At 39.1% G+C, this 16,059-nt stretch overlaps 1 protein-coding gene across 2 annotated transcripts in view; it reads right to left on the reverse strand.

Annotated features, from left to right (window-relative positions):
• LARGE1 (LARGE xylosyl- and glucuronyltransferase 1) overlaps positions 1 to 16,059 on the reverse strand; it is a 282,370-nt gene that overhangs the window by 107,694 nt on the left and 158,617 nt on the right. For both annotated transcript variants that reach the window (XM_082763070.1, XM_082763071.1), the window contains one exon: positions 890 to 1,061. In XM_082763070.1, the coding sequence (XP_082619196.1) occupies positions 890 to 1,061 (172 nt within the window). The remainder of the gene's footprint in view (positions 1 to 889; positions 1,062 to 16,059) is intronic.

Here is a 16,059-nt window from a genome sequence, read left to right on the forward strand (position 1 = left end):
TGAAAAGCAAACACTAAAACTGAGTCCTTGACCAGAGCTGAAGATAATAGCTACTGCCTATTAGTTGGGTACTGGGAAAGGCAAAAAGGCCTTCTGTATTTCAACATGGGATAAGTAGATTAAATGTGCTCTCTTTTCTGTCACCTTTGTAACAGAGTGGTTTATTTTGGCTCTGTACATAAATACTCCCATTTGCTTAGGCTGATTTTTGCTTAAAGTGATGTAAAGAAAGCAGACTAACATCAAGGATAGGGGCTGTGAACATTCAAATGGGACACTGGAGTGCCTCTGCATTTACCAACACTCCAGTATACATTAGCAGGGCAAGAGGAGAACAGTAAGATATGTCTCTGCCTCTGGAAAGCCGGCAACACGGGAGTCTGAGAGAATTAAATGGTTTTAGCCATGTGTTAGCCAGGAAAGTACTTCTGGCTTGTGACAAGGAAGTGGCAAGCTTTTTTTGTGACCATCTCACTACACAGTTACTCTGAAAGTGTCCTTCCGTGGTCAAACTATCAAGGAAAATGTGAGGGGAATGAGGATATGTAGAGGAAATACTTATTCCAAGTATTGAATACCTACAGGTATTGAACAGTAGGTCAGTAGAGCATCCTCATAATTATTTATCATCTACTGTATTGTCAAATTCTTGCCTGTCCCAAATAATTAGACCAATAAACAAATTGCACAGGTAATCAGAATTACCTATCACTCTATATGGAACATTGTTGAGGAAAGAGCTTGCAAATAAAACAATTACATTCAAACAACAAAAATTGAGCATGAAAACTTTTAATAAATCTGATTGCCCTCCTAACCCCGTTCTACTTTCTGCTTTACCATCTTCCCTCCCCCACAACTAAGGACATTTAAAAAATCATTAGGATACCTTTGAACTTGTGGAAGACGGCCCATAGCTCAGCGATGTCAGTGGCAAATGTTATGTCTGTGTCAAGGACAATGACTCTCTCAAGATTGGAAGGTAGAGTCTTGGTTAGAACCAACTTCATCAGCCCGTAAATCCCAGAGTAGTGTTTGTTGGGGATCCATGACACTTCCGACTAACAGGAAATGGAAAGTTGGAAAGAGGAAGGAAAAATAATCTTCATTAGATAGTTTATAATAACTCATAATTCATAATTACAATTCCATTGTAATAATGAAAGATCTCTGAATACCAACAATAAAGAACCATAAAATGCCAGGTGGAAACAGTCATCTAAAATCTTGCTTTTAAATCAACATCAGAAGTTCTGAAATATGCTTCTAACATAAGTTTCTGAAGGCTGAAACAAATCTGTTTTTTGAAGTAATTGCTTCACACAATATAATTAAAATTATATGAGCCTTTCCAACCTGGTTCAATTCATTCTGAGACATCCACATATTCTGATAAAATTGAAACATATATTTAATCCAAAACTCCAGGTGTATTATACATAACTTTCATTTTCAAACAGAAAAATAAAAGTGTTTGCCATTCCCAGATTTTTAAAGTAGAATTAACAAGCATATTTTTTCCTTTTATTTTCCATTTAATTTTTACAGACTTGACAGTCAGAATTTCAAAATTCTTCTCAATTAGAAAAATGAGCATGAAAATTGCAAAAGAAAATGTTTATTGACAACCTTTAACTTACAAGTACTGACATCATACAGACATGCCCCAAAGTGGAGAAAGTAGAACAGCTGTAGCCATATTTTTTGGTTTTTACATATCAAGGGGACAAACTCAAACATTTACATTTCTTCAACAAGGGCTAAACAAAGTATTTTTGCAGCTTCCAAAGTAAGTTAGGAGACTAAATTCAGTATTTCGTTGTGCTGCCTTCACTAGGATGTTCCATGACCTACACGTTATATTCTTCCTGTGAGACTCAAGTTCTCAAATACCAAAAGTCATTGCTGAAACTGTTTTAGAAGTTTTGGAAAAGTTGTTCTTATTGTCCTGTTTGAAACTGCTCTTGTTTAGTGTCTTAAAGGGCATGCACTAAAATCCCTAGGTTTTTACTAAGTTTACTTGAGCGGTGTTCCCATTAACTTAAATTCATGTTTTGACTTTAGGGGACCTGAGTGAGACAGATTTGAGCATTTAGCCCGGCATATTATAGTTTAGAGAAGGTTGGCAGAAACAAAGTGCCCTAGTAAAACTCAGAAGATTTATTCTGTTTTTTAACTGTCTCATATCTATTCACTGGCATTGTGAAGTTTATTATGTGAAACAGCTTTTGCACACATGTCATTTCCTCCAAACTCCTTCATAAAATTATTCCCTTAACAGAATGGATTCCTAAATTTTATTTGGAAGTTGGAAGAGTGGTTGAAGAAAGGTTAACATAGATGCTTAAAGTGCATTTCTTTTTAAATATAAAATGACAAGGCCTCTGGCAATGTAAGTTGACCCGTTCTTTTCCCTTTAAAAGGCACACGACTTTCTTCTGTATTCTCATAATTCCTGCACCAGGGCAGAATCTTCCCTCACTAAGTTCATTAAAAAGATTGAGGATACTAGAGCAAACTATTAAGGATAAAAGTAAAATTTGAAGGGGAAAGGCGGGAAAAGCAGATTATCTTTAAACAACCCCAAAACAGGAAGCGTGATTTTATTTTTGTTTTGTTTTTGAAAAGTATCTCATCAGTCCATCATCAGCCATCATTCTTATTTCATTCTTTCTTGCTTTCTCTCTCTTTAATTTGTATGGTCCTTAAAAGAGAAATCTAGTTTGTCTCCCTGATATATGCCAATATCACTAGGAATATAAATATGAACCTCTGCTCCCCAGAATTGTTCTCTGTGTCTGGTAACAGAGAAAATTTCAAATCCACACCCTCAAAACTCTAGATATTTGTGAATCCAGACCTCTCTCAACATGATGTCCCTATGAATGGACCATCACATCTAAGTGTCAGCACAACAGTATTTATCCTGCTTCCTCAAACTCTGCACATCATCCTGAATGGAAGTCCTTGTGCTAGACCAGCCAGGAAGATCAGCTCTCTTGTCATACTGACATAATGCAGGAGTTAATGTAATTTTAGAGACTTGAGCTTTCTTTTATTATAACCCATCCCTATGTTATTAATTTTGGATGGCATGTCCCTCATTTAATTAGTCCAAATGCTATATTGCTCCAGAACTCCTAATATACTTATGCAAATAAGCCTAATATGGCAGGGGTTCAGATGTTTCATGGATAACCTGAGACAAGCAGGGAAGGGAAAAGGCAGATTGAAAAGAATCACCTTGAAGGAGCTGTTACTTTCTTTGTCTTGGAGATTCCCAGAATCTAACACCACTACAAGCTTGCCATCCTGAAGCCTGGTGTCCGAAAGGGTCGCTTTTGAAAATGAAAGGAGCAGTCCCTATTCCAAATGGTCCACAGTGTTTGATATGAGTGTGTGTTGAACCTTGACCTGTTAATAGGTGAACCCTATCTGAAATTTTCTCTCCCCTGATGCAGTGTTGACTAAGATATAAACAGGACTGTTAATTAGTCCCTGGCATAATTTCTTCATGGCTTTGCTATTCATGAATAATATAACCATCCCAAATTCATGCCAATAAAAACTTGTTACTCTACACAACAGTACTGTAAAGGTTCATTCTCTATGTATACCACATATAGTCTAACACCCCCCACAAGATAATACAAGAATATTATTGTTGAATAGGTTCTCAGTAGTTAACAAGTGACAGTTTGAGATGGCTAATGCAACTGAGGCACAAAATCCTGCAAGCTGCCTTCTTTGATATAACTGGTAAGATTTAGCCATTTCCTTTACCTAAAAACTATCAAAATATTTTCTGTAGGTCTTAATGTATTTTTTCTCTACATAGTTAAAATGTTAAAATGGCCCATATAGGGAATGTTTGTGAATCATTTGCTTTACAAACAAGATCAGAGTTGCTTTCTGAGAACAAACATTCCTAGAAGATATGGCAGGAACAGAAAAAAATAGAGTTAGTAAAAGAATAAACTGACACAAAATAACGTGACATACTTTGCCATTTGTATGATTCGCACTTCAGTATAAATAGCACTGTTTGGAGTTTTACCTCAGATCCTTAGCTCTCAAAATCTGGATTTTTGTTCATAAGAGGAGAGTAGTGAAAAGCATTTAGCTGGTGCTGACAATGATTCTTTTTTTTTTTTTCTTTTAGTAAGCTAAGTGAAAAAAAAAAACCTTACTAAAGACCTTTCATCAAATCAGCTTTATTCTTTCTATTATTGGAGACTGAAAATAAACTAAATTATCCACATTATTCAGTCTTTCTGGCTATGAATACAAAAAGTACATGCCCATGAGTCTGCTTATTACACAACTGATTACCTTAGTATACATGTATACCTGAGAAGTGGCAACAAGAGTCTCCATGTGTGGTGATGCTTTGCCAGCACGTTGTCTGCTCAGACCATCTCTGGGAAAAGCTGGATAAAATATTGTGGCTGTACACAGCCTAACTCAGCTGTCTCATAGTTGCTATAGCTGTGTAAGTGTTGATTAGAGTAAGCAGAGGTACCATGTTTAAGGAAAAAAGTCTAATACATAAGGCTTAAAAATAGAAACAAGCCTCCCTGTTTCTGTGAATTGAGAAAGGGGCAAAGGGTGAGTCCTCTGTGAATGATTTATATGGAAACTGCATTCAAAGGCTTTAGGTATTTTTACTCTTAAATTCACCTGTTGACCACAAGTTTAGATCAAAAAATATTACTCTTCATCACAAATATATTCAGCCGGAGTTTTTGGACTCTTGTACTGTACTTCTCTAGGGAACTTTGTGATGTTTTTTTCTTAAATGTACTTTTTTTTTTTTTTTTTCCAGAAACAGGTGATGGAGGTAATTTATCCAGGCTTCCCAGATGAATACAGATTGCAATGAAATCTCTACATGGATAGGTATCTTGAGCATTTTTGAAAGGGATGGAAGCTTGTAGACTTAGCAGAGAGCAGTGTGGAAAACACTACCAACATGAACAGAATGAGAGGGAAAAGTGATCAACGGGCAAGGACAAAGAATTTAGGGGTGCCTGTATGGTGTCACATTGAAAGTACATGGAGCTCAGTAGCCAGACTCTAACAGCAGACAATGGCAGGTGCCTACTGCAGAACATAAAAACAGGGAAATTCTACAGTGGTACCTCACCCATAAATACTCCCATCATCTGGAAATTTGCACCAATTTTAGAAATAGACTAGCATAAACTAGACTAGACTAGACTAGACCAGACTAGAATAGTTCAATTGAAAGGGACTTCCAAAGATCATCAAATCCAACTGCCTGACCATGTCAGGGCTAACAATTCTGAGCTAGAGGTAGAATTTTTGTGGCTTACAGCTTTTTATGGATGTTTCATCTGAGTCTGGTAATTTTTGAAGCCTTGTAAATATTAATGAACCACAACATCCTACAGTAAAGAGTTACACAGCTTATTTTTAACTCCTGTCTGGATTCAGCTATCTACCAATTCAATTTGTCTGTGTATTTGGTTTATGTGGCAAGGATTTGGTAGCATGGAGGCTGCAGGGGTGGCCTCTGTGAGCAGAGCCCAGCAGCTGTCCCATGTCAGATCAGAGCCAGCTCCAGTTGGCTCCAAAAGAGACCCACTGCTGGACAGAGCCAAGCCAGGGGAGGGATGCTGGTTGGGCCTCTGGGAAAGCACAAGAAGAAAAGATCTGTGCAGCAGCAGCTGGGAGAGCGGACTGATAACCAGCCCTGCAGCTCTTGAGGTCAGTGCAGCAGGAGGGCAGGAGGTGCTCCAGGCATGCAGCAGCAGTTCCCCAGCAGCCAGTGGAGAGGCCCCTGGTGGAGCAGGCTGTCCCCCTGCAGTCCATGGGTCCCACATGGAGCAGATCTCCACGCTGCAGCCCATGGAGGAGCACACGTGGAGCAGGTGGATGTGGCCTCGAGGAGGCTGAGGCCCATGGAGAGCCCCTGCAGGAGAAGACCCCGGGCCAGAGCTGCAGCCCGTGGAGAGGAGCCCAAGCAGGAGCAGGGGGTCTGGGGGGAGCTGCTGCTCACCCGTGGGGGACCCATGCTGGAGCAGTTTGCTCCTGGGGGATGGATGGACCCCGTGGTGCGGAGCCGTGTGGGAGCAGTGCTTGGAGAACTGCTGCCTGTGGGCAGCCCCTGCAGGCTCAGTTCGGGAAGGACGGCATCCCGTAGGAGGGACCCCACGGGGAGCAGGGGCAGAGAGGGACCGTGAAGAAGTGGTGGGGATGAAGCATCAGGGACTGATGCTTCAGCCCCAATTCCCCGTTCCCCTGCACCACTTGAGGGGAGGAGGTAGAAGAGGGTGGGTACAGGGAAGGTGTTTTTAGTTTGCTTTTCATTTCTCACTGCTCCAGTCTGCTAGTTATGGGCAATAAATTATATTAATCTCCCTATGTTGATCCTGTTTTGCCTGTGACAGTAACAGGTGAGGGATCTCCCTGCCCTTAACTCAACCTTTGAGAACCTTTCCATCATATTTTCTCCCCCTTCTTCTTTGAGAGGAGGAGTGAGAGAGTGGTGGTGGAGCTCAGCTGCCCAGCAGGGTGAAACCACCACAGCCTGTCATTCTTTTTCACAGAACTATCACAAGAGCCAATTTGTTTCCTGGAGTGGTTATGGCTAATTCAGAGCCCATCCCTGTACACATAAAGTTAGGATTCTTAATCTCATATATCTTACTCTGCCTTTACTAACAGCTGCCACCTGATCCTCCCTGTGATAAATATGAAAAAAATAGCATAGAAAGATGAGTGTGAAAAATAGGATGCAGGGATGTGTTGCCAGTCATGAGCATGAGTGTGAAAAAGAATGGGGCAAGTTACATGAGGAAAAAAATGTACTTCAAAGTTTTGTGCCAGCATAGGACACAGTTTTGTATTTGCCCAGTTAATTAAATTTAAATACTATTATATTCCTCTTTATATGTCATGCTCCTAAAAGTCATCAGTCTTACAGGCAAAGGTACTTTGTTTTCAAATACGATTTTGCTGCACTCATTCTTCTCTTTGCAACATAAATAAAACTATGGTAAGAGCAACAAGATGAAGCATGAGAAAAGAGACAGTGCAATTTGCAGCCTTACCATAGTGTTGGGTTATATATACACAGACTGGAATACAAAAACAGTACTTAGCATAGAAGCAGATATTCTGTGGGACTGTACAAATTTATCTCATCACTTAATATCTTCTCCTAAATACTGAAGGTTAATAGAAAACTTAACAACTTTGCTTTCTATGTTCTTGGATTGGGAGGCTGTATATAATAGTACCATGAAACAAAGCACTCAGAGTTTTAGCTAACCAACCACATAAACTTGAGCTTGCATTTCCTTTCCAAATGCAGCCTTTGCCCAGTTTAACAGATCTGACTACCTCTCTACCAGAAAAAAATAAAAAAATCTATCCTGACTTTTACTGATGAATAGGTTGCTGTCTATACAACTTCCTCTTGTCTGTTAAATAATATTTGTCCATTTTCTTAGCAGAATTCCTCCCTATCTCAAAGAATATAGCACTGTAGCACCCCCTGAGCTACAGAAAATGCATCCTGTTCAGAGTGATAAGATGGGGGAAGTTTGGCTGAGAAAGTGTTTTCCCTGGCAGCATGTCCTCTGGACACTCTACACTGGAAAAATGCAACCTTTAATACCACATTGATTTTCTCATTGCATTCCCTGAATCTTCCTTCATATGCCTGGAAAATAAATAAATCAAAATAATCCTCATCAATGACATAATATCCCCATACCTGCTCCAAATAAAAGACACCCCTTCTGCTCAGCTGACTTCACAAAAACACCACTAAGGCCAATAACTTGCAAGAGCCTGAAAATCAGACTGGCTGGGTTGATGCCTGGAGGCAGAAGCTTCTGTCTGCATGTACCCCTCTTAGGGAAGGATTAAGAAATGGGATCAAATAGACCCAAATCCCACTGCCACCCCAACTTAATGGCTGCAGATTCACTAAGTTGAGGGAACACTGAGTAGCAAGTAGGAGGCAGAAACAAAAGGATGAGGGAAGTTGCAAGGGGAAACTGCCTCCCTAGAACTTTCATGCCGGGTTTTTCTATAAAAAGGATCTGGCATCTAGAATACATAGGTTCAAATGAAGAGAAATGTAATGAATGACCTGCTGGAAACTTGAATTTCCAAATTTTTCAGCATCTATTTGCTCTCAAAAACTTCAACAAGGGTACCGTGTTCTTGAAGATTACATCAGATGATAAAGTTAATTCAGGATCTTAAGAAAAGCAAAGCAAAATAGATGAAAACATCCACACCGCAGCACAATAAAAACAGAGTGTTGTAGATTTGCACAAATATTCTGAATGGTGTTGGACAATGATCTGAAAACTAGTGCAAGTTACATGGGGCAAGAACTTGCAACAAGTTGGAGGGTTCCTTGTGAAGGAAGACCAACCAAATTCTTTGGTAATTGCTGGCTTCTGGCAGCCCTTATAAATGGCCCAAGTATGGGAAACAGCCCTGGAAATTCTGATGTGTGAATCAGTTAACAATAACAACTGTTATTTCCTCAGATTGGGTAAATAACTTCCTAGACACAGTAGATAACTTGTAGTCATAGCTTTTTCATTACTCGTTTAGTGCTTTGCTGCTGCTATGAACGCTAGAAGTAGCGAGATAAAATTGTTATTTTTTTCAAAGCATGTGACCTCTATTTAAGACAAAGCTGAAAGAACTGTAGTTTTCAGGTAGTTTCTCAGCTGGAGAAAAATACTGTCACCATTTAAATGACCATCATTTTAGTAATTTTTTTTGCAATACAAAGAATAAAAAGGGGAGGAAAAAAACATATCGCTGGCACAGGACAGGAATTTTTCTTGATGTCAGTCATTCATCACTGTTTTTCAGTTTCAAACAAGGAGAATTTCATCCTGCTGCAATTTTTTCCCATGCCCCTTCTCACATTCATGAAAATAGAGTCACAATTCCAGCAACATTAGCACAGATCAGGGTTAGTTTCAGGATAATCTTTCCTATTTCACACTGGCTGTGCCTCCCATCTAAACTCTTGACAGGGTTATCTGGCTGATCCCTTTTATTACTCTCTTGCTTTAGCAGAGTAAGAACAATATGTTGTTGCTGAGACTGGGTTAATGCAATCTTTGAGAAAGAAGCAGATAAGGGGGTTAAAAATAAATATAGGTAACATTCATGTCTATGTCTGTCTTTAGCATACTGTATTTTCACAGGTAATAACAACAATATCAACAAAAAAGAGTCAAAATAGAGAGAGATCAATTCTGACTGAGTAAAGAGCCCAGGAGGAGAAGGTGATGATCACCTGTAATAGTTTCCTCATGAGGAATGCTGAAAGGAAGCTGTTTGCATGTCATCTTTATGGGAAGAAAAAGACACCACAACACAACAAAACATAACAACACAAAACAAACAAAAATAAAACCAAGCCTTTGCTCCCTCCCTGTCATCTATTTAGCAAACATAAACGGAAGAGCCTGATTCCTGACTTAAATGAAAACAGAGTATTCTCTTAATACTTGCTGGAGAACATATAACTTTGACCTTGAATTTAGTTTTTCCTAGGTGATTCACAGGTTTCAGTTATACTGATATTCCCTCCCCCACAACAGGTCCTTACTATTTATATGAATGGTTGCCAAGGAAACCAGGAACCCAGCAAAGCCGTGTAACTTTTCTAGATTTAGAATTTCTTATGCCTGGGTACTTGGAAAAATAACAATAATTTTATAAGAGAACTGTAAGAGGATGGGAATTTATACATTTATGCTAAAATTATTTTTCTATTTCTGCTGGCCTTGACTGCTGTTGTTCTTACTCATCATAGAAGCACTGGTGACTTTAATAGAATTGCGTCTCATCTCTTGCTTTATGAACAGATGATATCTTCCACACATACATGCAACAAGTCTGGATACAAATAGCAGTGAGCAAAAAGGTTGAGATAGAAATAGATGATTGTCTGAACCTCTGGGTCCTGGATAATGTAGAGCAAATGCAGAAACTGTGGAGCAAGCCACAACTGGAAAGTAAGGTTAGGCACTAAGGGGGCAGAACAAACAAAACCTTCCAAATCAGCATCAGCATACAGCAGAGGAGAATGACTGCAAATTAATTCTCATCTATGTAGCAAAGGCTCCTCCCCAATAAGGCTTTGGCTGGCTTTCCTCCATCAGGTTTCCATCCCTCCCTCCTTGTTTAACCCCACCAAACTCAAATGGCCATTTTCCATTTGGCTATAAATCAGTTATTCTCTTTACCCTCACTGAGACATTTTTAGTTTTCTCCACTGTTTCTTGCTATCTCCAAAATGCTGGGTGTCCTTTCTGCTTTTCTCTATTCCTTTGTGCAAGATGAGATTGGAGAACTGAAAAGACAAGACTGGCCAGTCCCATTTAATGGTTTTTCTTGTTCCTCTGGGGACTCTGGCATCAATTTCCAGTTTCTACTGTTTTTTTAGTGTTGCAATCAAGGGTGGAGGATCTACAACAGTTAGAGCACCCTGAGAGACATCAGTGAGAATAAACCAAACACCAGCTTTCCAGTTCTGCTTCTCCAGCAGAGGCAACAGTACAAGTCGCCCCTAGAAAATAACATAAACTTTTTTTTTTTTTTTTAACCTTTCTGTCAGTTAACGAGTGAAAAGAGAAACACATGAGCTGGACTAGACAAAACAGCAAGAAATCAGAGCTTTCTGCTAAAAGTTGTGTGATAAGAAGATGCAGCCAGAATTTGGTCACAAGTCAAAAGCAACTGATGGCTGCCCTTTTCAGTTCACTTGTATGGAAAGATAAGAAAGATCAACTGGATGGTTTAATTCCGCATGAACTCAATCAACAAGCTCTTTGTACTGTTCCAGCAGGGAAGATACAATCCATGAAAATATTATTGTTGCCAACTTTTTAATTTTAGTAACTATGCAAACACATGCACATTAGCAGCAGCCATTATGTGTTTTGGCAAATTTCCATGCAGCTCTTGGAGTTAAAGTCCAGAGGCATCCAATCTGTAGTTTGAGTGATGGCATGGTGCTAAACAGGTGCCATTAAGATGCAGTGACCAGGATAAAAAGCAACACCATCTCCTGCATAAACATGTTATGTTGGATAGCCTCTGTTCAATGACAAAAATAAGGTAAGTGGGATTTTTCTTTCCTATTAGATTTTGGAAAGAGTACTTTTTTAGGATGATTAAAGAAGGTGGCAGAATAGGTATAGTCATTATTAATAACCTGCAATGTCTGTTGGGAAACTGCAGGTCTAACATATTATAATGTGAAAAAAAAAATGTTGAGGAAAGCACTTCTCATCCTTTTAAGACTAAAAGATCTAGTCTTGTTTGTATCCAACACAAAACAGAAGGTATTGCAATGCAATTGTTGGAGTTGCAGAAGATGATCTGTGGAAGGGATGTGGGACTGCAGCTTCCATAAGACCTCTGACATCCTAATATGATATCAAAATGTGGCATATAAATATATAAAAAAAAAAAAAAGCATGAATTCCGAAGGAGGTCACTAGCCATTACCCAGCATCTCATCAGTAAAATCACCTCTCTACAGACCTAAACTTCTTTTCTACCATTTCTACATTCAGGGCTGAAGATACTTCAACAGCTGAAAATGTTGCACCAAGAAAGAGTCCCATTAGTGGGTGGAACACACATTCTGCTGATGGGATAAAGGACACATCCCATAAAGCATTCTCTCTTCTCTTATTTTCATCAAAATCAAAGATTTAGTGGGAAAACAAATGGTCTTCTATCCTGCAGGGCTAGAGGCCAGGTAAGTGGGAACTTCTTGTGTTGCAATTATTGTGCAAGATGATAAAAATTGCATGGAACAATGTTCTTTTCTCCAATGGTAAATATTACAATAGATCAAAACTCCTGGAAACTAAAAAGCTCCTGGAATGCATCTGGGATAAAAAGGATAAAAAAGGATAAAACGTATTACAATTATGAACAAGCAAAACTGACAATAACCTAGTATAAGAAGCACTAAAGCATCAGGGAAACAAAGTATTTTTTTCTTTGTTAGTAGAAAGAGATAAGATGTCTCTCAAACAATACAGAACTAACTTGAGAAACACTACAAAGAAAATAAAGATGTAATTGGGAAAGTTGGGCTCCACCAAAGCAAGAAATTCTGAGCTTGATATTCATGACCCCAGCTTAGCTGCTTGCCTAGGTTCTGGTTAAATACTGGTCAGATGCTTCAGATAACTGTGATTCTGCATGACCAGCATTTTAAGGATGTATACATGTAGCAGCCACGTATTTCTTACATTTCTTTAAACTTTTGGAGTGAGGACTAAGGCCACTGGTGTCATCCTAACTCCATGTAATCTTGCAGTTTCACCTTAAGGACTATCAGATAAAAATGCAGTCAGATAGACAGGTCAACACAGATCCTAAGTGGCTGATTAAAACAATACATCTGGAACCGTTTTATAAAGGCTTTCATCTAAATTAGATAAAAACTGTGGAATCCATTCAACTGTGAAAAGGGTCAAACCTGAAGTAATGGAATGGTATATGAGAAAATTATCAGGAGATCAAAACATTGCTGAGTTTTCATCCTCAAAATGCTGCTGAGTTTTCATCCTTGCTGAAAGGGTGAGACCTAGACACCAGCATCTCACCCCAAAAACCTATTCTTAAGCAAGATGAAGTCAGTTTGATCTGAAAAGCAATATATCCATTAACAGGAATGAAATTTCATGGTTTAGGAATTCAAACTTTCTCATATCAAGTTGACTCCAAAAGAGTTGTCATCAATGTCATCTAATTACTGACCTTATTACAAATTCCCCCTTTGAAGCAAGTACTTAAGCACCAAATCAGTCTGAATGTCTTTGCCCAGGCTGAGACAGTCAGAGAAGACCTATGACGGGAGTGACTTCACTGTGTGCTGGTGTTATGTCAGACACACAGCATGGCTTATAATTGCCAGAGTCAGGAAAAACTGTCATATGAGGAGGTTTGCCTGGGTGATGTGAACACTGTTTTTCACCACAAGAGCTGCTATTTCTGCCCTAGTCATTCAGAATATTTTCTACCTACACTACCCCTACTTGGCCACCCAACAGGAAGGAGCTTGCATGTGAGCTATTTTGCAATGTTTTCCTGAATTTCAGATGTGTCTCAGAAACAAGTTAAAGCTAAGCACTTTACAAATGATGAATTCTAGCAATTCCAACTCCCTGGTGGTGAATCAAGGATACTCTTGGAGTCTTTCCAGACTGTTATCTTTATTTATTTTTCAGCTTATCAATCAGACATACAAATGTAAACACTTCATTTCTTTGTTAATCTAACAGCAAGGATCAAAACACTTCTATAAGATACTGGAATCAATACCTATCTTGCATAGGAATGCCTTGAACACTGACTGCTGTTCTCCTATCAATAATCAAGTGCCCTATGACAGGGAGGGATCCCTATGAGCAGGTGAAAAGCTATTAAGATCTAAGACCATACTCATATGTCTTCACAGCTTCTTACCTGCGAGTGCCAAGAAAAGAAATTGTCCTGGAATACAGGATGACCATCAGCTTTCTCCAGCAAGAACAGGGAATATACAACCTATACCCATATGCAGATCAAAGCATTAAACAATTTCCAAGTGGAGAAAAAAAGTGAGGTTAGGACAGCAAAATGCCTTAATTTCTCATGGAAGGATGATACAGTTCTGAGAAAACAGCTGTTGTAATGGGGATATATAGTACAAACAATAGTTGCAGCCATAAGCTTGAGGCAGTTCATGTTTTTAAATTATTTTTTCACCAGGGTACATTGGATAATTTCTGTAAAACTGAATCATCTTTGGAAAATCTCATGTGCGGTTATTTATCTTTTCTCATCCCCTGCTAAAATAGCTTTCCCTGGAGGTGCAGCACATGTTGCTGCAGTAAGAGTGACATTACAGAAGCTGAATGCCAAACAGGAATCCTTCCTATTGAAATGCCACAGAGGAGTCAGCTACTATGACACAAATGTGGGTGATGGCTGTAGAAGAGCATTGGCTCCTCATTCCTCACTTCACATATGTCACGGAGAACAACTACCTTGGCTTCCTTGTGCATGTAGTACATAGTGACTGTACCACTTTTCCCTAGAATAAAGAAAAGGTGGAGCTTCAAAGAAGCCTAGAACTGTTAGAGATAAGTTATAAAATTAACAAAGAACTCCAGTGTTTCCAAGATACCAGCATCAGCAGGGAGGTCTAAGGGGTTTATAAAGCCAGGCATGATGCTTTCCTTTGGAATAGCCTGCTTAAATTGCAGTTTGTGTCACTATCAAAAACTTGTAATTCATCCTAATATGTGCAGTTAAAGCACTGCATAACATAATACAGTATGCATAGTGGGTCCTTTGAGTGAGGCCCAAGAAAAAACTGTACCTTCTTGCATCTTACTAGGCTTCATCCCAGTATACCAATTCCTTGCAGTTCCAGATCCTACATGACACTGACAACAGGCGCAAATCCTAGGAGAAATTGCACAAAAATCTGCGAAAAACTCTCCAGCCTTTGCTGTCTTGCCTCCCTCCACAGACAAAGTCAGAGGTGAGACTGTTTCCAAAAGGTAGGTATCACTAAGCAGAGGACAACTGCTGATATCTGTAACAGCAGCCATGACTGTCGTCCTCATGATCAAATTTTGACTGGCCTCACTGGTTTCCACAGCACTAGATAGACCTTCTTTCATCACAGTCTGTTTTGAATAGGCACAAAATTAAGACCCACATGTTATATGTAAAATTACTATTTTTTTTTTCATGTTCTGGGTCTAAACAGTGATGGAAAACCTATTATTATTATTATTATTATTATTATTATTATTATTATTATTATTATTATTATTATATTTTATCTGTTTTTAATTTGTACTTTTGCACAGCTACTTTGTGCTGAAGAGGAACCATGAGGGCAGAGGAAGCAGTACTGAGGGTGCTTGGTCAACATGGAGAGATTCTGACTGCTTTGAAAAGGTTCAGCTGTGCTGGGGGATTTGAATTGCTCTCTGTTTCCTGGTGGACACCTATTTCCTTCTAAACAGTCTTGCTTGGAAGCAAGAAAATACCTCAGCTTACAAAACCGGGTCTGTTAAGGTCTAGACATCAATACTGAAAATGACTGATGAAGGAAGGCTAACAGCACCCAATTCTTAGCATGGTAGCATTGTGTCACAACCACAACCACATTTTATCACCTGAGATTTCAGGCCTCTGGTATTCATTATGTTCATTAGCAAATCCACAAAGTCTGAATTTTTATGAGAAAATTCAGGTTTAAAACTAAGACAAGTAAGTTGGAAATCTGTACAATGTTTTATCTATAGGCTTTTGTTTTGAAAATATTAATTTTGCATTTTCTCCCCCTTTTTTTTTTTAGAAAATGCTGTCGTGATTTAACCCGTCAGACAGCTAAGCACCACACATTTGTCAGTTGCTCATCCCCCCTAGTGGGATGTGGGAAGGAATTGAAAAAGGTAAATGTTTGAGAACTCACAGGTTGAGATAAGGACATTTTAATAAGAAAGGTAAAAGTGAAGAAAATAGTAATAAGAAAAGAATAACGAGAACAAAAAACAAAAAACAAACAAAAAAGTCATGTACAACACAATTGCTCATTGTTAGCTGACCAATACAATACCCAGCCAGCCCCTGAGCAAATGAGCACCCCCTCCCCAGTAAGCACCTCCAGACTCCTTTCTGGCAGGGCAGCATAAGAAGCTGACAAGTCCTTGATTCTGTGCAAGCACTGCTCAGCATTATTTTCATCCTAAATAGAAAACACCACGCCATACCATCTACTACGAAGAAAATTTATTCCATCCCAGCTGAAACCAGGTTAAACATCCCTTAAAAGAGACAGGGAAAGGGCAGGAAGCAGCAGCAGTCTATGCTTACTATTTCTCAGATGTGTAGAGTAGACAAGCTTACAGAAGGGTGTAACACAGGTGAAATGCAAGCCTGCCATAACATGACAACATTTGACCAAAACCACAGTGGTGTAGAAATGCTTTAATTGAATACCTGCCACTGCATATATGAATGTAA

Source organism: Aythya marila, assembly GCF_965140915.1.
Source record: "Aythya marila genome assembly, chromosome: 1".
Classification (NCBI taxonomy): domain Eukaryota; kingdom Metazoa; phylum Chordata; class Aves; order Anseriformes; family Anatidae; genus Aythya; species Aythya marila.